General features: G+C 37.9%; 1 protein-coding gene across 1 annotated transcript in view; it reads left to right on the top strand.

The window, feature by feature from the left end:
• The first annotated feature begins 230 nt into the window (after positions 1-230).
• Positions 231-24,392, top strand: part of GOLPH3 (golgi phosphoprotein 3) — a 34,150-nt gene continuing 9,988 nt past the window's right edge. The window contains exons 1-2 of the mRNA XM_035902705.1: positions 231-257; positions 19,273-19,404. Coding sequence (XP_035758598.1) covers positions 19,324-19,404 — 81 coding nt within the window. The 5' untranslated portion in view covers positions 231-257; positions 19,273-19,323. The remainder of the gene's footprint in view (positions 258-19,272; positions 19,405-24,392) is intronic.

Below are 24,392 nucleotides of genomic sequence, written 5' to 3'. Positions count from 1 at the left end.
TAGGATGCTTTGCAGCCCGTTCTACTAAGACTTTCTAGACTAATGCATGTGAAAGAGGTCATAAAGTTGGGGGAGATACGTATGACATAAATGGACCTTGAGTAATAAGAAGTATGTCAAAATGGGGAAATGGTGTTGTTATATAATTCTGTGTTTTTACTGAATTTATAGCTTGTTTGTCATGATACTGTGAATAACAGTCATTGAAGAAGGTGTACTTCTATCAGTGTGTTGGATTTTTGTTTCATTTGAAAGAGGTAATCAATATAAAAAGCACGCATGCTGCAGAAAGTTGGTCCTATAGGGGAAACAGTTTAGTTTGATATGGTGTATGGTGAAGCATAATACATCTTTATTTTAGATATGAGTTGTGATATGGATTTAATTAAGCAACCTGCTTTTTTTTTTTATAGCTGCTGGTAAGTTCTATGTGCTTTGACAGTGCGTTGCATCTAAAATAAATTTGGTACTTGATAATTAATAGGTTAGAGTAGTTTTACTGGTTAACATTTGTTTTTTAATGCAGTTGGTATATCTGTATATACCTGCTACAATAACGTATTTTATTTCTCTTTCGGATTGTGTATTTTAGGCCCTATTCTTGTAATCCCATTTTTTCAGATGGACCTTGCCATGGCATCCTGATAAACTCAGTAGATGCTCACAGTGATGTGTGCTTCCACCTGTTGAATTGAAGGCTTGTGCATGTGCGCATTTCTCTTTATACACACCTGAATAGTTGTGGAAAAGTAAGTCAGGTCTGACAGGACAGGTGTCTCGCAGGATTGCCTGGGAGGTCTTGCCTTGAAGAAGGTGGGGTAAAGCAGGTGATCTTTCAGCTCTTTTTTTTTTTTTCCCCAGGTTTGTGTGCTATACCTGCTAATTTGTTGGCCTTAGGCTGCAAAGATTTCAAGGCAGGGAGCATTCTGTCTGCCTAGAAAGAATATATGGTGCAAGTCGTCCTAGTATATCAAAAGTTAATAGTTAACATTGGGCCCAAAAATCCAGCTTTGCACTGGTGTGTATTAAAATTATAGATCGTCTAACTTTGCTAAGTGCAGCAGTGGCACACACTGCAGATAATCTAGTATTCCTTTGTATGGAAAAAGGAGCTGAATGATTACAATGGCGTGTATGTTCATAACTCCCTTGGGATTTTGCAGTGGAGACATCAGACAAAAAGAATGATAATGTTATCTCTATGGTGGGGGGCTTATGTGCAGAAACTGTAGCATACACCGTTTCTGAGCTTTGTTAGACGTGAATCACTGAGGTTTATATTTTGGTTTTGGGTCTGCTTGTACCCTTATGTACAAGCTATGCTATGTAAACGACTTTGTGTTCATGTTTTTTTCATTTTAAAACTGGAAATAAAACTACAGATTCATTTTCAAAGATGACCTTTTTGTTCTCTATTGTTCTAATGATAAGTAAGCAAAACCTACTTAATACATCTGGAAATGCTTTTTATAAAGTTTTTACTCCCAATAGAATTGATTGCCTGTGACATTTGTGCGAGGCTTTTCTCATGACAGCAAGCAGAGAAAAGCAATAATATGGTCTGTGAAATATAACTGTATAAGAACACAGAGTATGGGGAAAGGCAAAGGCAGATGTGTGAGCTATAAGTTCAACAGAAAGTCAGTAAATTTAATGCTGATAAAGTCCTTCCTGTTTGTTCCAACAGGATAATTTAATTTTGAGTTTAAAATAAGTAAATAAAAAATACAGAGAAAAGGACTCTGAATTGGCCAAAGAACATGTTTCCTTAAAAATAGTGCACCTCTCAGAAAAGTCACTGAAAACTGCATTGGTAACTTAGCTTTTGGGTTTGGGGGCAATTTTTTTCTAATGTTAAACACTGGTCAATATGGCTTAACACCTTGTAAATTGTGTACAAAATGCTTCATGTGTAAGGAGCTACCGTGTATAATTTGTAAGTGTAGATGACAGAGCCTTTACTCTTAGGAGAGAGTTTTTCAGGAAGGTTCAGACAGTGATTGATTGAGTTCAATGTTTTTAGGAGTGTTAGGTATTTATGTGCATCCTACTTTCAGGATAGTGCAGTGGTTCTAACAACCACGGCAAAACTTTTGAGTTGTTGCCTGGTTGTCGCTGCAGTATGGGTTCAGTGATGGGAATGTCTGGCTGCCCTAAAACAAAGCCAGCACGCCTCAGTCCCATTCTTAATGCTTGAACACAATTAACTGCATTTGCACGTGCTTCCCTGGACATGGCCTTTCCCCTTCTGCCCCATTTGGTCTAATTAAATTATACTGGCTGTATGTATACTGGTTGCTTTTTTCCACCAATGGTTCCTCTTCCATTTTTATCTTCTGTGTATACATAATTATTTTTGCATTCCAAGGTCAAGATAGGTTATAAGGGATACGTGCTGAAATATGTGCATGCTTGCATAACATGACAGATGTGGTGTCCTTGGAGGAGCAGGTAATATACTGGAACAAAATACATTACTAGAATTCTTTGGGGAGCATTGCAAGAACACCTATACTTATTTGGAAACCCTTCAGAAACATGGCTGGGAAAGAGAGTCGTGTTCATCCATTTAAAGTAGAGCAATAGCCTGTTGCTATAGGAATAAAAAATACTCACTGAAATAAAATACTTGCTGTATTAGGTTAAAAATAGTATTGCAGTAGGATAGGTCAAAGCCACAGCAAAAGGGAGGTTATTCTGTAGAACTACTGAAGCATCTGAGGTCATCAGTCCCAAAAGAAGGGAGTGATAAATATTAAAATTTAGCTTATTTAAAAATGACAGCTAAGAGATGAGTACAGGCCAGTTCATTACAGCTCTTCCAGACCAGTCCCATAGTCCCATTTAAGTTTTTTATACATCTAGGGGGGGTGGTTGCTTTTCTTTTTTTCCTTTTTGGAGTCCTGTCTCGGTACACGTTGGGAATCTATTCAGATACAGCAATGCACACAGCTGCTCCTATCCTCTATACAATGTGTCACAACTAAACAAACTGAAGCAGCTATTGAGACACAGCACCTACTAAGATAAAATATCTACTTGATCTGTAATTCCTAATTTGCTGAAAGAAAAGCCATGGAAAGTATGCTGAAATAATTGTCATGTACTGCAGTGTGGTCTACTACAACAGTAAATATATCTGGGTTTTTTTTTTTTTTGCACTAGACTAAAGTGTAATTTGTGAAACTGAAGTAATGATAAATCATTTTCTTAGGTACAGAAATAATCTTGGATCTTTGCTACTCATGTTTGGCCTTCAGAATCTTCATTTATTGCTGAAGATTTAGTGTTGCAGCATAGCTTTTTGTCCAAATAGTTCACGTGAAGGTCTCCAGCTTATGATATTTTTTGTTGTACTGAAGTAAGTTATTAGGGAGCTAGTATACCTGCTTCAGATGTGCTGTTTTATGTTGATCAGATTAGTGCTAAAATGTAGTTTCTTTATTCTTCTTACAGATATGAGTGTCTGGACTTATTACTGAATTCTATATTTTAATCCTGAAGAGATTTTCTGAAAGGTGAAATAGGAATTTTGAGAACATTCAAAATATGGGTGGCATTTTCCCTGATACTAAGATTTGGCTTTGTGAAATTCATATTATGATACAGGAATCTGTGGGGTTTTTTGCCTGTGTAACAAATGATTGAGTATTGAAAAGTCTTCTTCGTATCTTTTTAGTCCCATGTCCCGACTCCCCGACGCTGCCACCCCCCCAAAAAAAAAAGTTTCTGCAACAGCCTGAATATCAGCGCAAAAGCTCCCAAGGTTTGCTGGAAAATTTCTGAGACAAATGAGTAAAATATGAAGAGGCGTCTACTGGGAATTCACATTTCAGTTGAAGAATGATGTATGAATGTGTTGAAATCTTGACAAAGACATGCTTTTTCTCAAATGTTCAGGGCCTAATAACAACAAAGTGTGTAATGTCTGTGGTGAAAAATTCTGTCTTTCATAGTTGCCTACCTTTTTGGTCCTTTTTTAGTTTCATGTCCATACATAAGTTACGGGCTAGGAGAAGATAGGAGGTATGGAGAAGTACCCCAATTCTGTGTGCTATAGGATGCAGTAAGGTGCCTCTACTGTGCTGAGTAAATACTGATTTTTGGGCTCTTGGGAGGACATGCTGATTTGGAAGCAGCATGTTGGATACAAGTTGACTTCAAGTGTTGAAATGGTGTTTACATTCTATGGTTCTGCATGCAGCTAGTGTGGTTATCCCTGCTTTTATAGCATGATTAATCTGTGATCTATATTCATGCATAGGTAACTTTGAGTGTGGTGTAGTCCATTCTTTCATGTCAAGCTGCCTAGTGCAGGGCAAAGACAAAACCAAAGCCTTTCTAGTGATGCTTCTCAGTTTTTTGAAGTGCTCCTAAAAACCCAAAGCTGTAACTCTTCTTCCTCTCCCCACAGCAAGCTGTTTTGTTTTTTTTTTTAAAAATGCATGAAGCATATATAAGAAAGTATTGCTGTTAACTGCTAGAAGGGAAGTAATCGTGGAACTGAAGACTAACATTTTATATTAAAGGAAAAGTGATATTATTTCAGGTGTTCTTTGATCCTAAAGCAGTTAAAGTACTGCAGCATTTATCTCAATTAGTTAAGCTGCATGTAACAGTCCTTCTTTGCAAGGCTAAATTGACCAGGCGAAGTGTTGCAGACAGTATATTCAAGAATGACTTTCCCACAGTGCAAATAACTACTACAGCACATACTCACTTCTGTGTTGCATTACTAGGGGAAGGGGAAGCTAGTCTGGAGTAAATGTGTGGCTTGGTTTCCTCTGCATAGACAACAGTCTCAATCTGTTTTCTCATACCTTTTAGTAATGAAAGAAAAAAATAATAGTCAACTTACCACGTGCCACTTTTAACTGTTTTTTTTTCTGGCTTGCAAACAGGTCTTAGATCAATTTCAGTAATTTATTTTCTTTCAGAAATACTCATAAAATGTTACTACAGAATGATTTCATGTAGACTTTTCAGAAATAAAAATGACAAGATTAGACATGAAATAGTGCATTTTTATATATATTATATATATTTATATATGTAAAGTGCCTATCACCATATTGATAAACGTTCTTTGGAACCACTCTGACGGCAGAGGTAAGAACAAGAGTCAGCCTGTTGGTACCTCAGCAGTTGTTCTCTTCATCTAAATGCACTTCATGTAAGCCTGGATGAGTAGGTGAACACAAAGGTGTGTGGTACTATGACTAAGTTGTTAGTCTGAGTGCAAGCCAGGATTATACATGCCAAGTTTTTCCCACCTCCCCCAGTGTATCCTATACTACAGTACTGCATTTCAACCCTTTCTTTTGGTTTTTTTTTTTTTTTTTCTGTTTGTGATGGACCATTAAGAGAGTAAAATAGTATGCCTTGTAAGCTAGATCTTTTGTAATTGGAGAGATGTTACAATGATAGCTCTTCTATTATTTGTGGATGTTACAGGATTTATTCATCACACTGGGAAATCAGTTGGGCTTTTTGGATATCTTTCTGTTGCTGATATTCTTTTAAGCACTTGTAAGCTGCTTATTGCTATATACTTTCTAGTCATTTGTCTTTATGATCCTACTAGATAGCATCATGTGGTTGTATTATTTACAGAGTCATTAACTGCTAGGCTAGGTGTCTTTTGTGCATGGGCTGTACCATGAGGTTTCTATTTAGCCAATCATTCTCGTACAGCACAGCACATTGCACTTCCATTTTTTACTTCAGTAGACACTTGATTTTACTTTGGCACTTCCATATTCGACAGTCTCTACCACAAGAGAAGCATTCCATATGTATTATATTGCCATTTCATTATGTCTTCTGCATTGCACAGTGAAGAATGGAGGTGTAACGTTTATTGGCTAGGCTGAGGTAGATGCCAGATGGATGTTCAATCTATAGTAATCACTTAGGAAATGCTAATTACAACTGCTTTGCCTGTGCTGGATATTTAAATGGATCTTCTGCTTTAGCAGCATCTGCAATCTGTGGCTGAGACTTCCACTTTACAGTTAGTACATGTTAAGTACTAAATGAAAGAACCTGTTCCTTTTAATGTGAGAACAGTGCAATGAGTGGAATTTTTTTAATCTCATGAAAATGTTGACATGGCATTATTATGAGATAGTCTGTTTCTTGAAAATTTTTTGCACCTGGATAAGTGAAACCAGTGAGAGACCTGCTTGAAAAAGAACAAACTGAAAGGAAACTAGGGGAAGTTTAGACAAAGAAGAGAGGAATCTCTATCGGTTTTGCACACTTTTTTTTTAAGCACCCAAAACATGACTCTGGAAATCTGTCTGTATTAGTGACCTGATGCAAATCCCTCAAAACAAAACATTGTACAGCTCCCCAAATTGAAATAACACTGTGCTTTGCATAGTGTTTTAAATTGTGACCACTGTAGAAGAAAAGGTGGAAGAAAGGCATAGCTGTTATATTTGGGGGCAGATAAAGTATATTTATAAGCCCGGAGGAGGGAATTGTAGTGTTAATGTGACCTAGTTAGTCAAAGTCAGTGAAACTTCCACCTATTATTTAGTCAGCCAGCATGAGACCTGCTTTGTCTATGTTAGAAGGACATGCCAGATTTAGGTTTTTCTTAACTGTTTTAAAGAGAATTCTACTGCACCTGGCTGGGACAGAGTTAATTTTCTTCACAACAGCCAGTAGGATGCTATGTTTTCAAGTTTTGACCAAAACAGTGTTGACAACATAAAACAACGTTGATAACACACCCTGTTTTATCTGTAGCTGAACAGCATTTGCACAGTGTCAAGGCCACCTCTGTTTCTCGCTCTGCCCAGCCCCAGTGAGTAGGTTGGGGTGCGGAAGAGGCTGGGAGGGGGACAGCGCAGACAGCTGACCCCACTGACTAGAGGTGTGTCCTGTGCTGTGTCCTGCCACGGGCAGCAATAAAAAGGGAGGGAGAGGGTGAGTAGGTGGTCATGGCTCGGGGACTGGCTGGGCATCAGTCTGCTTGTGGGAGGTGGTGAGTGAGTATTCTGTATCACTGAGTTTTGTTTTGTTTTTTTCACTTTTGCTCTTCCTATCCTCTCCCCCACACTGATGGGGGGGTGGGGGTGGGGGAGCACTTACGTGGGACTTAGCTGCCAGCCAGGGTCAACCCACTACTAGGAGACACTAAATGTGTGCAAGGTTTGTGTTGTAAGCTTCTAGTTGTTAGATCTAGGCAGGATGCAAGCTATTTTTCTGATCCTGCTATATTTGCTTACTGATGTGGGAAGACTTGGTTTTCTGAGTGAAATATCTGATGTGGAGGATTTAAGCACCAGTTCTAATTAAATGTTTCTTTCAAATAAATGTCAGATTTTATGCTCAGTGACAATAGCTGATAGTGTAGAAATCAATTTGCTCGTTATGGAACAGATTAATTACACCTTTGTTTTGCACCAAATGTGGAGAATAGAGAGATGGGACCCTGGTGGAAGGTGGCTTTGCAAGAAAGTTAACGTTTTTTTATTCTTTTTAGTGAAGAGATATGTCTATATAATGTACAACTGTGTGATGTGCTTGAAAAACTGGGCAATAGCATTTGGCTTTAGTGCAGCTGCTGTTCGTTATTTATTTCTCAATTCAGTGGCAGGTTCATCAAATACCTGACAAGTTTCTTATCAACAACACTGTGCTTTGTAGAGTATGTGTGCTTGCTTTCCTAAAGTATTTCTAGTGTTTGGCTGTCAGAACACTTCAGAGATTTTCCTCGCTAAACTACAATTTATGTCCCAGTACAATGGCTAATGATTTCAGTTGCATCAAAAGAGGAAGTCAAGATGGACTGCAGTCAGACATCAAAGTCCTCACATTGTAGTATTCTAGTAATAAATAATTCTTCACTCTGGCTTGCTTTTCTTTCTTAAACAGGTATTAACTTCCAAAAGTTTCTTAGGTCGGGTTGTATCATTAGATGTTTCTGCAACCTTCTGGGTTGAGACAGTGATGGCTTATTTGAAAGGTAAGATTCGCAGCAAAGAGCTAGCTAAGTATAGGTTGGCACAGACCCTTAATCTAGTGTGAAGAGGATGAAGGAGGATCCAGTTCATTTTAATTGCAAATTACTTGAAGTTTGGATATTTTCCCTTTGACACATGAGAAAATCCAGACTATTATGCTAGCAGGTGTCTTACTTGAGTATTGTGAATATTCAGAAGTTCTGGGCATGTTGGTTTTATCTTTTTATTATTATTTTTGGGGGATGACTGGTAAGAGGGATGAATGTCTCCGAAAATAATTTTGTCTTCAGGAAGGCATTTTTATTTTTTCTAACTACGTAGACAGATAGAACTGTATTTCCTTTACTGGATCTGAAATTCCCTTGTACCCATTTAAGAGCTACCTGAAAAATTAATTTCTCGGTTTTGGCTATTACATATATGTCTATACAATATATACAAAGTAGCCTTCTCTGAATGTATTCCTGTCAGGTGAAGGTGGGTCATGTCTTTAACCAAACATGTTTTAAAACATTGGTTTAGAGAAGCAGAGCAAATCAAAATCTGGCAGACAGTGAAAACAATTCTGTAAGAAAAATGGAGGGTTTGTCTTTTTATAACTTCCTAGGTAATAATAAACCTTACTGAATCTTACTGCTGTCAAAACCAAAAATCAGTTTTGCATTTCAGGGTTGCTTGATGTCTTAGAACCTAAACGTGGGGGGGGGGGGGGAAAAACCAAACAAAACCCAAACCAAAAAAACCCAAACAACCTATCATTGAAGGGCTATTTAAGCAAGACTTTAACTTTGAACATTGTATTTTCAGCTGAGTACCAATAGGCTGGGGTAAACCCACACCGTTCCTTGCCAAAGGAAATTGATTTGGGTCTTGCTGGAGAATGCTGCCACAGAAGCTGAATTTGGTTTTGTGTTTTAATCTGTCTGGTATTGTGCAGTACTGTAGTGTCATGGAGTATTAGATTTTCTTAGAGGTAATAAGTCAATCGCTATTAGACTTAATAGATTAATATATGTGTATCGAATATAAATTAGAAAGTAACACAATCTCTAGGTCATTAAAGCACATGCATAATTTGACCATGTCAGCTTTTCTTGTTTGAGACTTGCTGTCAGCTGCAGTTTCTGTGTTGTCATTACACTCATCTTCAGGTAGATTAAATTACAATAATCTGCCTTGGAAAGAAAAGAAGAGATCTTTTTGATCTCCTGATGGTGAAAATGGATCAATCCATATAATAAGATACCTGTGGCGAGAGCAGCTTTTACCCTGAGGGTTCAAATAACTTTGGACATTCCAGCCTTTCTTTGATGAATATTGCAATGGTGTTTTTCTTTTTTCCTCCTCTTCTGTCATTGTCTTCTGTTGTTTACGTTTTCCCCCATCTTCTTAAGTATGTTTAGTTATGCTAGTAAAAAGACTTTTAATTGTTTTTCACTGGAGTTTAAGGTGCTTTGTATGTGTACAGTCTGTCTAAGGTTACTTGCCTTGCTGAATCGGAGCTTTATAGAAATCTGTATAAGGACCTAGTTGAGGAGCAATAAATGCTGTCTCGCTGCACAAGGGGATCTAAGGGCTTCAAATTATCAGAATAAATATCAGTTCTAATATTGACCAGCTTTTCTGTTAGTCATTGAGAACTTGGAAAAGTTTGTGTTCATTTTTACAGGACTTGTTTGCTTATTTTTATGTTGAGAAGCTTCTTGCAACAATATGCTGGAAGAGAAAACTTAGATACAGCTTAAGAAAAAGTTTACCTTATTTCTAATATAAGAATTCCCTGCTCTGAAAAAAGACGTGGTTGAAGTTTTTAGGTTTGACTGAAAAAGTCAGGTGTCAGACTTGTTGGACAATACATTTATAAAACATGCTCAATGCTAAATTCAACGTGTATAGCATCAGTCTTGCTGACTTCCACCACCTTCAAGAGATTCAGAAATTGTATTAGTTCTTCCTTATAGAATGATGATGTTCCTAAATAAAATACTAACTTTTAAGAGTTTCTCATATCCATAAACTTGTAACAGTAACTCAGTTATTGCCTCGGTTCTTGACTTTGATCTACCTAAGATTTCTGCTTATAGTTGCGTTATCACAAAGAAGAGATTTACTGACCTGCAACAATAGCAGGCAATTTTTCTGTCTTCCTAATCAGCAATTTTACTTTCAGCTAAAAGGATAGGAACCACAGAATTATGTAAAAGTGTCAGAAGCTGACATTCACTTATTATTCTTTGTTCTCTACTACCACTGTCTCTTGGTATTTCCTTTTAATTGTATGACTTTACATGAGTATCCAAGGGGACGTAGTATGTCTGTTGTAGAAGAATACTGATGATAGATGTATTTGGAATTCATAAAATGGAGCTTTTGGGTCAACAGAAGGGATTGAAATTCTGTGCTAAAACATGATTTGTAATAAACCAGGTGCTTGCATTATCCTCTCTATATACATACTGCTTATATTTTGTATTTTACCTCTGGATTTGGGAACAGCTTTAAGGACATGTATTGTAGAAGTTCTTCAGGTGATTCCAGCTGCTTTCAAAAATTCAAAGTAGTGTTAGTAATTGCAGAGAGATGACATAAACAATATATTGATGGTTCTTGTCTTTTTTGGGGAATATGACAGCCCTATGCTTCTCAGTCTGCTAGTACTCTTCATTAAAATCAAAATACTTAAAAGCAGTGTTTGTCATCCACAGTTGTAGCTATAAAGCAGATTAAAGTTGTAAAGTTGCTTGCAACAGATTCCTAGGTTGGAGATAGCATGCAAGGGAAAGGGAGCCGCCAACCTTGACAGGACAACTGTGGCAGATCAAAATGCCTATTAACTTTTAATCTGCTGCAGTGCACCTTGGCTGTGCATGCTGTTACTCCGTTTCCCTCTGCCCTCCCCAGATGTCTTTCCATAGATACCAAAATTACTGCTTCAGAGAGGAACTCCTTGACTAAAGTGAGTGTTCTGTTGCAATTGTGATCAAGTCCATTATGAAATACAACTTGCCACAGCCCATATTTCGGGATAAATTGTCTCTGCCTGTCTTTTGCAGTAGGGTTCAAATGGGTGACAGATGATGATTTTGGATTATTATGTTCTGTCTGTGCTTTGTGCTGGCTAATAATAGGCTGGTAGGCACCTCTGAAAGAACTTGCTATTGCTTCAGAGAATTGAAAAGGGATGTTATTGCTGTCTTGTCAGATTTAAATAATACAACTTCAAATTTATGATGATCAGGATAATCATTGCTGAGGTCCAAAATGGGGAGCTGAAGGTGGTGATGAATACAGTGCATGATACCTTAAGCATTAAGCATTTTATATTTTCTGAGCAGATTATGCCCATGAATGGCTTCAGTACAGGTAGCCTAATAAGGTATGATTTTTTTTTTTTTTGAGGTCTTTTTTTGTGAAGACTGAGTGAATAGTTCTAGCCATAACTATTCAGGTTGCGAAAACTATTCAGGTTTTTGAAAGCAGTTTGTCCACTGAAGTGTGGGTTGTCACTGAAGGGGATGTTCTTGCCTTTTGCTGTCTGTCCCAACTATGTTCCTTCTCTTTCACGTTCTTTCTCTGAAACTTGTTCACCTTCTTGGTGAATCAGAATCTGAGACTGACCATTAGCTTTCAGACGGGCCACTTTCTCATCTAGCCTACTGCACAAATGCTACTATGGGCGCAAGAGACAGAACAGTGATGTGCTTCCATGGGGTGAAAAAATAGATACTTTGTCTGCAGGAGCAGTTCAGGCTTTGCTGGACTGTGTTCTTGGGTTTAGCCCTCAAATGGCTAAAACTGAAGACATGGGGGAGGATGTATCTTCTCCAATGTTACGTGGTCTTGTGTGAGCTTAAAATGAGATATTATGACATTGATTTGAAAGGTCAGTAAAACAGAAATTAATCTCTTGAAGGAAAAAAATAATTTAAGTGGTATGGAGAAGGCAGTGGTTTGAAAGAGCTGCTTATGCTCGGAAACTATTTGAACACTGGGATGTCACTTTGTCCTCAGTTTCTTTTCCTGCTCCCTCCCTGCCCCCCCCCCGCACCCACCATCTGTTGACAACTGTTTCTTCTTATTCTCATCTTCATAGTAGAACTGAACCTTGTAAGTTTTACAGGTCTACAAACTGTATTTTTATTATGCTGGTATGTAAATTTGGTGAGGATGACTAATTGCCCTCAATAACTTCCCATGATGCCAGCAAGCACAGAATGTTTTCCAGCATGTTTGTCATCTGTGATTTCTGAGAACATACCGTAAAAATAGTCTGCTGCGTATCGGAAAGAATAGATGGCAAGGAAGAAACCCTTGTTTGGGAAAGCTAGATGCTTGTTTGTGTATAAACAAAACAATAGTTTTATGTCTCAGAGCTTTTATATTGCTACCACCAACACAGTATTTGTATGCCATCCATGGAGAAGTAATAAAAGTAGTAACGAACTCCAGCAGAGTTCGGGAAGCCTTAATTTTTCTATCTTTCAGCATCCAAGTAGACCTGGCTGAAATTTTTCCTCTGAAATATTCTTCTAATGGAAAACAAGCTACCTGTAAATTCAAAATTTACTATTTGCTAAAGTGAAAGCTTTTTTCAAACATAGATTTGCCTCCTAGCTGAGAAACCCTGAAGTTAGGGGTTTCATGTCTTGACTGTCACATATATTGCCTTGGAGTTAGGACTCCCAGACTCCTCAGGAGCTGTAATTGTCATGTGTCTTGGTTTGCTGTTACTTTGCAAATTGGCCAGCTCCTCTTCTGATGGAATTACCATGGCTGGAATGGGTTAGAACAACATTTTATTTCTGCTGTCTATCCACGAAATTTCAGAAATTGCATTCTTTACTAAATTTTGAAGTCTTTTTATTTGTGTCTTTCATAAAAGAAGAATTTGGAATTTCCCGAGAACAGGAATTCAGGGGTTTGGGTAGCTCTAGTGATATTTGTCCTTCAGAAGGTTCCCTTTTAATTGGTTTATTTCAGTTTGGTTATCATAGATCTTTTGTTTTGCTTTTAAGTGGAGGATGTTAGGTGAGGGTTTAATGCGCACTGTTAAGTCTGAATATAAAATGAAAAGGCTTTTAGTAAGAGAAGTATAGACTGGTCAGTGTTACATGCATTATCCCAGGGAAGCTCTGCTATTGTGGTTCTTCGTAAATGTGAACTGAGTCTGAGTCAGGGCCAAAACTTTAACCTAACACTGACCTCTAAACTGAATATCAGTCTATGTGGATCTGAAGATGGGCCAGAGGAGCCTGTTGTTGCTGAAATAAATATTTTATTTTTTGGTGAGCAGGCTGTTGTAACCCTCACTTATCTTCACAGCCTATTACATGGCTTTATGATGCTTTTTTAGAAGAATTATAAAGCTGATTTCTATTTGCCATGGCTCTGTGGTCTGCAAACTAATCTTGAGACTCACTGGGTCAGGGAATGCATTGGCAGCAACAGTCTACTGTGTGCTGTATATTCTTTAAACAGGTGGCCTTAATCAAGTAAGTTAAATGCATCTTTTTTTTTTTTTTAATTACTATTTGTGTATCTCGAAGCCTCAGGCTTGGAACTCAGGAAGTGCTGCTTTTCTTTCCGAGCGATTTTAATGGATCTGAGAGACTTTAATGGATTTTTCACTCTTCCCCATGCTTTTCTCGTCTGTGCCAGGTATAGTGGAGCTGCTGCTCTCGTATTCTGAGTTAAGAATTGGAGAGAGAATGTGTATTTCTCTGGTGGGAAGATATTTTTAGTAACTCTTATGAGTAAAACAAAGTATTCTAAGTAAAAGATTACCTGGTCTCATTCTGAGTCTTTCATACCAATTTTATGAAGGAAGGTTGTTTTTAAATTTCACTCTGTAACCAGCTGAGGATAATTTCTCCATTAATATTTTGAGGTAATGTCTATAAATGTAAAATGACATCTGCAATTTAATTGTATATTTTGCACTGCTGCTGCTGGATGGCTTTAATTTGCACTTGGGAAACAGAAAATACTGAGGTTTGTTTGGGTGGGGTCTTTTTGGTTTTTGTTTTTTAAACAGAGCTAGCATGACAATTGCCTGGGAGCCGAGTAGAGCAATATAAGAACTAACTGAATGACTGCTCCCCGAAGGCTATCTGTTTTGTGCTTAACTGAAATGTTTTTGGAGCTTCATGCAAGCATTGACTGTGTAGAAATCACTAACATACTTGGCAATGATCTTTGCCAAATACCTTCAGGCAGCCTGGTCGTGTTAGACTCTTCTCGTTCTGATTCTTTACATACTTAGTAAATTATAGTGGTCATTCCTGCAGTGCCTTTTTGGATCAGACATAGAGAAAGTGTTGTCTTACCTGTCTTCTTTTAAAAAGTATTTTTACAAATAATATTTGAATTATAAAATCTCTTGCGTAACATATGGATTTTAAATACCCAGAAATTGAAATTTTGAGTGTCTTGAAAAATTGGAAATCAGTGTGTTTTGTAGAAGTGTGCTTTAATACTTCTGCAACAGCTCTTATTCAGTAATACTTAGTACTGAGTGCTTCCACAAAATATTTGAATAGCCACCAAATTCAGAATACTAGGATGTTGTCAGAGCTAATGTGTATGTGTTTTCTCTCTCCATAGTTTGCCCACCTAGCTATGGCTATCTTATAGCATAAATGGATGATCCTGTTACGTTTTTCACAGCTGCGGTGATAATGTTTGAGCTGCTGAATGACATTATTTCTTTGTCTACGCAGAAGTTCTCATAATTTCTAGCAATCCTTACAAACACTTCTTTGTAAGTCCTGGGACCCTATTCCATTTTATGTATAGCTTTGTGGAATTTGAGGGTCAGGGATCTTGGACGCAAACTGGGAAAGGACATTGTTAGGGAATAATGTAAGTTAAAAGTTTTAAGGGACATTGGGTAGGGCATTTCCACTCAGGGTTTCTTCCCTATCCCTTCCTTCCTTGCAGGCTATGTGCGTGCCAGCATCTGTAGGAGGCTGAATCCTGGTGTGTGTTTGCACTGTTTGGTACACAGATCTGAGCTGGGGTATTCCTACAGTAAGTAGGGAGAAGCTGCGAGAGCTTGTGCTTTGCTCAGCAAGGCTAGGCCCAACGTATTCGTAAGGATTACTTATTTGTAAGCCATCTGTGTGAACAGATCTGAGGAAATCCATGAGGGTCACAGAGATTCAGATCTTTATAAAAGTGGAAGTGAAAAGTTAATGTATTACATGTCACAGTAAGATGAGGTGGGAAGGGGGGCTGCTGTTGAGAGGGTGTCACAGTTCAATGGCAGGGAAGTGCAGCTATAGATGCAAGGTAAAGGCAGGGAGTGGAAGATAAGGTAGGTTGGGTAACACCAAGGCACAGGGCCATCATTAGGAGATGGACTATTTAATAAGTGAGAGTTTCAAGTCATTAATGGCTAACTGAACAGGAAGACCTGTGTGAGCTGGCAATTGGGTAAGGGGCATGGAAGAGGAGAAGGCAAATAAATGGTGCAGGGGGTGATGGGAGAGAAATGGTCTAATGAACATGGATTTTTGACAACTTATTCTTTAAGCAGAAAGAGAATCTTAGTCTTAGCTCTGTGCTTTGCCATACCTGAGTGGAAAGTATGAGCTTTCTCAGTTAATATGGGAACAAGTTTCTGTTACAAACCTCATTCTCATTTCCCTTTATGCTTGTCTAGCAAAACTACTTTTTACCTGAAAATTTCTAGGTCAGCTCTGATGAAAAATGCTTTTGTGCTGTGTTTGTGTCAATAAACATGACAGTTGTAAACATTCTTTTGATCTTTGAATTGGTGTAGATTTAAAATTTTGTCTTGAGCTATTCGTAGCTTAAAGTGCTATTCTAGTGTGATTGCTGTCAGATAAAAATAATTCCCTGCCTTGTAAGGCTTTCTTTTTTTTCCCATGCTGCTTAGCAACTTTAATAAATGAAGTATCTCATTTGAGTTAGGAATTTTATAGAATTATGAAATACTTGTAGGAAGATGGATAAAGTAAAAAAATTTGGTAGTGTGAAAAAACTGCTGTTTAAGAGCATGAAATAGACTTGCATCTATAAATAATGGTCTTTGATCTTCAATTTCAGTGTTTTGAGACTGGTAGGCATTTGGAGTAACAGTGAGAACAGTGTTAAAAGGTCAAACCAAATCCTTGTCTTGTTCCATAACCTGTAAAGAGCAATGGCCAGGCCATGTTCAGGGAATGGGTGCACACAGAATGGCAGCTCCTCCAGCGTACATTGACTTCAACTGGGTGGGAGCTTCCTAGGCCACACGTGGTGTACCGATCCATTACTGCCTGTCAAACTTCATTATCAATCTCCTATGAATTTAACTCATTTTAAAAGGATTTTTTTTAAAAAAAAACTTTAACCTTCTTGTAAAAACAGTTGAATAGAAACATAGAAAAGAGAGTTGGCCTTTGACTTTTCTAACTCTTGAGGTAGCTTCATTTACCACCTTTTAGTCCTTGTCTGTGGAAAAAGAAAAAATAATTGTTTCCTGTGTGAATACTACATTATTCTAGATTGCTGTTCCCCTCTGTATATATTCATGTCTACCCTTTTCCCCCCTCTTTTCATCACTGTCCATCTATAGCTTCTTTAATAGGCAGTAGTTCTATAATGCTGAGCTTTATTCTCTTTTGTGCACCCTTTCCTAATGTCAAGAAGCTGTTTGCAGTGTTGAAGGTAAATGTCTGCTTCTACTCATTTTCAGTTACATCAGGAAGTTTGAGTTAATTTAAAGGATGATTTAGTTACTGTTGTGTGCTAAACTGACATTCTGTGAAGGTTCCTTCAGCTGTCTGAGGTCTTTGCAGTACATGCCAAAAATAATCAGTCCATCTGCCTGAACTATCTGGAAAGATCAGTTTAATGGATTGAAAAACGTTCAGGGTGACACCCGACTGTTCTAAAATATATCCTTCCTCACTGTGTTAATAGCAATATAATCTCCGTATATTGAAATACGATGTTCCTTCTGTAGTGGATCACCTGGAAACTCTGAGCCTGGAGGGGAAGAAAAAAAAAAGGTGACGCAGTGTACATTCTCATTACTTTAATGTCATCTAACCCACTAGAGCAAGCAGTTCCATTTATGAAGAATGTAATATTTTTGAGCTGCCTTTTCAGGATCACTTGATTAAAAACCGCTGGATGGTTGCGCACTCTCCATCCTTGGCGATTTTCAAGACTTGCCTGTGTAGAAACCTGAGCAACTTGATCTGACTTCATAGCTGAACCCGCTTTCAGCAGGTGGTTGGACTGGAGATTTCCTGTGGTCCCTTCCAACCTGAATTATCCTGTGATCCTGTATTTCTTTGCAACCACAGCCTGTGGCCATGTATGTGGAATAACTGCTGGAGCAGAGGAGTCTACACCTGATAGTCCCTCCTGGAAGCAGTGTAGTTAATGTCACTTCATTAAGAAATGCTCACTTGAAAGCAATATTGTTTTCATTACAAAACAAAGGGGAAAAAAATCAGCACTTTGTTTGCATAATAATATAACACTTTTTGTGAATAGAAAGAAGTGTATGTTTATTGTGCCACAGCTGTAAGTTTGTGCTATAGATTTTTAGTTTGCATACATGTTGTCTAATTTCAAAAATTATGATGTAAAGAGGCTATTTGATTTGAAATAGTAGAATGTAGGACTCATCTCCTTTTTTGTTTTTTTCTTTTCTTTTTTTCTTCCCCCAATCAGTCAAACAGCACACCTTATCTTGCATGGTTTTGGCAGGGAAATATCCGGTGCCAACCAAAATCTTAATTCACAGAATGGCTGCCTTATGAGAGTAGCTGATACTCTCAAAGTATTAGCTCTGAGTAGAAAGCTGATCAGATAACTGTTCAGGAGCCCTTTCCAACCTTGTATTTTTAAATAAGTATATGTGACATATTTCAGTAATCACTTTCTAAAGCTTCAGTGCTTTTGTGGACTTTTCAGAAGTATTGATCATCTATATAATACAGCTCTTGAAAATAGCCAAGTGCTAAATGGAAACAAATATTACCATGTTCCTGGAAATCCGTATCTAATGGCGTGTGTTAGTTAGTGACTGGTTTGTAAGTTTAGTGGATTTCGGATGTGTGCATCTTGTATCTCTATACATAGACAGCTGTTATTTGTGAATAGAATAAAATTGAATTGCTCTTGATGTAAGCTAGTCTTTGTTATTGGTTAAGATAAATTTTATGGAAGGGAGTGCTCTTTTTTTTCTTGTTTTCAGCACTTTGCTCTGAAGTATCCCAAAGTAGATATTTTCACCCATGCATCACTAGAGGAGTTTTGAAACATCTTTCTGGACCGTACCAAGTGTTTCTGCAGTCATTTCTCAAAAGACAAAACACTTCTCAGAATGATTTTGTTTTGGTTTAGATACTTAAATATTAAAAAATATGCAAGAACTGTGTTGGCTACTCTGTAGGTTAAGAGAGTACTTTTTATAAGGTTTTTTTTTTGGTCATAATTGTTGAGCAATAGACTACAAAAGTCAATATGTGTATTTCTAGATATTAAGTAAATGTATTGGGTCAAATATTCTGTTCTGCCATCTAAGCAGACAGCTATCAGTGCAGAAATACAGATGAAAAAGCATGGTGGTGTGATGTGGTTCATAGAATAAATGTGGTTAGCAGTTTTGCAGTCCATGTAAGAACAATATGCATCAAGCTTTAAAAGTACATGTTTTCAAAGACAGGCAATAGTTATTCCAAGTATTTGCTGGAAAACTTTTGTCCTTTGGTTTACTATATTCAAGATGAAAAATGTCTTCTGTGGTTTGTGCTGATCATCACTTTTGTGTTTCCAGTATACTCTGTATTTTACTTAATACTAATTTTCAGGTGGTTATTACCTCATCAGTGCCATACCGTTTATGGATGTAAACCATGTTAGTATTTCTGAGGAAACTCTGATAAGCCTGTCTGATGTCAGTAATGCCAAATGCTTTTTTTTCATGTCTTAAAAATGTAGTAAAAGTATTTTGACTGTAGTCAAATTGATTTTGACTATATACTTGTAAGTATAAATTACACTTTATCTCACAGTTCTTTATCTTACTGTTTCATTTTGTATCACTTTCCTGAGGTTTCCCTGTTCTTCAAAGAGCAAAGAATAAATGTCAAAACTAATAGGGCATGAGTCTGCTTCTCTTTCATGCTTTTGGTCCAGGAATGGTAGTTGACCAGTGATGCTACTTGAAAAATGTGTGAACACAGGAGAACTGCTTAGAGAACACAGTAAGCCTCTCTTTCTATTTGCTTGCAGGTAGAGATGGAGATATCTTACTGCCTTTCATTCTTCACAGGGTTACACATCATTCTGGAATGATTGCATCTCCTCAGGATTGCGTGGCTGTATGTTAATTGAATTGGCATTGAGAGGGCGTCTTCAGCTAGAGGCTTGTGGAATGAGGCGCAAAAGTCTATTAACAAGAAAGGTAAGTGGACAAAAATGGTCACATTTACTTTTGTGTCATGCTCCAGGCAATACAGTAGGTATAAATTACAACTGGTTGCAAGATAAACACTTTTTCTTTACATGGGGATAGGGATTCTGAGTAGCGATCCAAGTTAGATGTACAAAGTTACAGGTGTTTAAACAGTGAGCTGAAGTCCTTTGGAAAATCTTCTGTACTTGTTCTGTGCTCCTGTTTGTTCTCTTGACGTCTTCCTGCTGCTGTTGGGAACCTTGCACAAACAGTTGGCAGTGTCTCTGGCCAGGGTGGCAGCAGTTACTGCCAAGAGCCAGTAGCACCGGTTGTAATCTGCTGAAGGAACTGGCTTTTGCAATCTTGGTGAGATGTGGGCTGGGGTGGAAAGGAATGGCTAACTGACAGCCTGCCAGATGTATCCTGCAAGCCACCAGTTTAATTCTGGTGTACGCAGCATTGCAGTTGGTGCTTGCAGTGCATGGGAAGGAAACGATCTTTGTACCTTGGGCCCCTGAGAACACAAAACTGTATATAGTTTAAGCATCTGACCATTGTGTTAAATTTGCTGTACTCGCTGACCTTTAAGATGGGCAAATTTTTAAGGTCCTGTATTGAATTAGGCTGAACATTTGAGGCCTTAATTTATTGCTTTTGCTGCTGGAGTTTTCCTTAGTACAAAATGTGCAAAGTCACACTGCTTAAAGAATTTTTACTTCATTGGCATTAGAGGATACTTGTAAAATAAGCTTATTGAAAACATGGTCAAAATGTCTATCCACCACAAATAAATTCTCTTCTGTGGCACGTTTCCCTGTCAATATTATCTTTTGCTAAATTTTTTAAAGGAAAACTTACAAATTCCCCAACCTTCTCCAAGCTTCCTCTTCTGAAGAATTGAACCTCTGTTCAGACAAACAGCTCCTACTTCTTTTAGTTTCATTTAAGCATATTCAGCATTGATTAGTTTGCACAATTTTTTTCTCCTCCAGAGCTTTTGGCTCTTTAGGTATTCAGGAATGTTCTTTAGCAGTTATTTTCATTCTGTGCAGACCTTGTCAGCTCTGTCTACCTGAAATTTTAACTATGGGGTTTTTTTTAGGAAAATGGAAAAATAACCTGTGCATATCTTCTGTAAAGAATAGCAGCAAAATTATTGTCATCTTTTGTGGTGGTTTCGTTTGTGGGGTATTTTTTGGGTGGTTTTTTGTTTGTTTGATTGGGGTTTTGTTTGTTGGGGTGTTTTTTGTTAAACTTTACCATGGGTTTTAGGGGTGATCATTTGCTTAATGAGATCTAAAAGCTATCCAATATCACAGGTTTTGTTCTTTCTGCTATTGTAAGGCAATAGAGAGATTTGGTTTTGCAGGCAGTAGGGTGCTGTGAAAAAGGCTTTAATTTAAAATTCAGATGAAGGTTGGTTTCTGCTTAAGCAATTTCTTGCAAATCCCTAATTGATGATGTATATGAGGTTTCTTCTCCCCCTGCACCACCTCTCAATTTAGAAATCATTCTCATGAATGACTTGTGTTGTTCTGTACCTTATCCGAAGTTTTGCATTAACACCAAATTTCAGTCTTGTTTCTGTGTTGGCTAGATTTAAGTGTCTTAACTCTACCCAATGTCCTCCTTGAGTCCCTTTTTGCAGGCTCTGCTGCCCTTGCCCTCAGCTTTTGCTGTGAATTGAACACTGTGCTTAGTGAGTGGAATGAGCTGTCTAATTGCATCCAAGGTTGTGGCTCAGTGGCAATGCCATTTTCTATAGCTTCTGCTTCTCAGACTGGCCCTTCTTTTTCCTCACCCGAGGTCCATCCTCGGAATTTGCGGGAAGGTAGAACCTCCTTAAAACTCAGAGCTTTGCTTTGTGAATCAAACCCCTGTATTTTCAAGCCATGGTCTGAAGGGAAGAGTTTAGGCTTCAGTCACCTCAGCCTGTGCTGCAGCTGAGAATGGTAGTCCTGTCTTTGCGAAGAGCCTTACCGGAGTCTCTCCTGGTTCGTTACTAGCATTTGTGCAGCCTTGTCAGGTAGCCCCTCTGGCTGAAAACTAATTCACTGCTTTGATCAGTTTAGTTTATACTTAAATCACTTTCTTGATGTTGTCATTGGTGGGGCACAAGTGAAACTGCTGGCACAAGCAATAAGGTGAGAAAAGAAGAGGGTAGAATTAGTTCTTCGGGAGGTAGTATGGATTTATAACCAGCTAACTGAAGCCTTGGTTATGCAGCTGACTTAAAGATTGCTAACTACAATGATTTCCACTTTAAGCCTTAAATCAGGTGGATCTTTGGCTGATAAGTCTTTGCAATTTCTAAGACAGAACTTCAGAATGGATCAAGATATATTAAATCCATGCTTGAATGCCATAGAGAGACAAATGAGACTGAGAAACTGGCAGATGAGGACTTGATGGACATTAGTGAAACTTTTATCATCAATATGAAATATTTTATGTTGCAACATCCTCATAAATTTGGCTTAAGAATACATAAAAAATTGCATAATTTTGGAGTTCTATCTACTGGTATCTATTTTACAAACAAATATACGCTGAGGTTTATATATAAATAATTTCTAAGACTACTGATTATTGAAGATAGAAAGTGGTACTCTATGCTGCCTCACAGCTTCAGAAAGCAAACCAAATCATTAAGAGTTCTTAAAAACAAAAGAAATCCCATCAAATCCTTGGCAGATTAATTTCAGTGAGTGATTTCATGCATGAGTGAATTTTTGTATTAAAGTAAATAATGACGTTTACTTAAAAATCAACACAAGTAGTGCTTAATCTTTAGCATTTTTTAATTGTAAAGCTGCATTATGGAAAATGCAAAATAGATATTCTGTATAATTGAAATTTTCTCAGCAGTTGGATACATGGCAAATCAAGTAACTGATAAATCACTGAAAAATTGGAATAAAGATTTCTGGCAATAAGACTAAGGACCATAATCTCTGAAGAACCAGGATTTTGGTTTCTTTCTCTACCTTAGCTTGTTTGTTAGGGAGAAAAAAAATAAATTAGCCCTTGTGGAACTTCTGTGATGATTCCATTCACAAGATCCCCAACCCACCCAATTTCCCACTCTTCTTGTGCTGTTATGACTCTGAACAGAGTTAGCCAGGAAGCATTTATCAATAAATCCTTCAAGAAAGAGCAGATCTATGAAGATAGGAGAGAAGTGGCTGGGCTTCCACTCTTGCCTGTCTCCATGTGCTGGGAAGGGGAGGGGGAAGAGAAATACCATGGAAGTGTGAACCAAAATACTTTTGTTAGAGGAGAAGGATAATCAGAAGAATCTGTGCAGTGAATATGCAGTGTAGCAGAGAAGTGGGAAGAAACAGAGCTGCATGTCTGGCTGCAGAGAATGGTAAACTTGGAAACAAAATCACTGTGTATGGTGGTTTCGCAAGAGCTTATGGAGTCCTGACTCAGTTGAACGGGGGAGCCTATGCTCCTTACGGCTCTTTCCTATAAATGGCTGTATCTTTAGGCTTGTACTGTCTTGGTCCGTTATATTCAGGCTAACTTCTTAAACTTCTTTGTTGTGGTAGAAAAGAGTATCTTAACCCCAAATAAGCAAGGAAAGCAGTTTTTTTAACTTTATGAAAAAACCCTTGCATATATCTAGGCTTAAAAGCATTTTTTTAATCTCTTCAGTGAGGTTTGTTTGGTTTGAGTTTGTGTTTTTTAAGTAATAAAACAGGTCAAAAAGATGAGTTCACATCTTGCCTGTTAAAGTGAGATAGTGAGTAGTAGGTTACGGACTGCAGCAGGCTGGAGCCATCCATTGTAATGAAGGTTACTGTGAAACTAATCATATGAGACACTTCAAAGAAACTAAAATAGTGCTGGGATGTCAGTTTTAAAAAGAAGTAAAGATAAATAAGTTGGGTGGTTTTAGGCTAAATATTAAAGGACTATCAAAAGGTGGCTATTAATAGCTGCAATCTAGCAGCTTAAAACCCCAACTTGGAGTATGCTCCTGTATAATTAAAGAACATAAACTTCAAAAAATTCATAATCTTGATATAAAACTGGAAGATCTATAATACCATTATATGGGGTTGGTAAAGGTTTTGAGTGGTACTGTGGTGCAAGCTTGTAAATCAGAAAGATAAATATGCATTGCTGTGTGTTTAGTTTCAAATAGGAACTGTCTGGATAAATAAATACCTGAGGTTTATGGCTGGAGTGATTTCCAGATCCCAAAAATGGAGACCTGGACAGTATCTCAAGAGATCATTTAATCTTGATGCAGTAACAGATAATGAGGTTTCCCTGGTCCCTCCCTGGCAGATGCTTAGTCTTCAAATTCTCCACTGCATGGAATTGAACAGCTCCCTCGATGCTTAATTTGTTGTTAACCTTGCATCTTCTGTATTTCCAGAATGAGCTGATATCTTTCATTTTTCCCAAAGTAGGCACCCTAAACTACTGTTTTATACCCTTTCTGTAAAAAATATCTTACATGCTTTCTTTTTAGATATAAACAAACATTGTTCTCTTTAGCCTGGCATTGTGAACTGGTTAATTCCTGGTGATCTTATTAAAAATCTTAGTTTCTGTGCTTTATCCATACCATCTAAATTGAAAATAGTATTACAGCTATGACCTGTTTGGTATTCACAGAGATCTCTCCAGCCGTTTCCATTTTAATTTCATCTCATTGACTTTGTGCACATGTCTAGTTTGGGATCAACTTGCTAGTATGAAAGCTGTCTTACCATTGCAACTCATTTTGGTGTCATCTACAGAACCTGAGAAAGTGTATTGTACTTGTCTACTGTTTGTAGTAAGTCATCCAGAGAGACCTGGACAGGCTGGAGAGGTGGGCCTGTGTGGACCTCGTGAGGTTCAACAAGGCCAAGTGCAAGGTCCTGCACCTGGGTCGGGGTAACCCCCAGTATCAAAACAGGCTGGGGGAAGACAGGATTGAGAGCAGCCCTGCCGAGAGGGACTTGGGGGTGCTGGTGGATGAAAAGCTGGACATGAGC

Source organism: Egretta garzetta, unplaced genomic scaffold (assembly GCF_000687185.1).
Source record: "Egretta garzetta isolate BGI_Z169 unplaced genomic scaffold, ASM68718v1 scaffold59, whole genome shotgun sequence".
Lineage (NCBI taxonomy): Eukaryota > Metazoa > Chordata > Aves > Pelecaniformes > Ardeidae > Egretta > Egretta garzetta.
The sequence above is the reverse complement of the archived record's forward strand: the minus strand, read 5'-3'. Positions and strand labels throughout refer to the sequence as shown.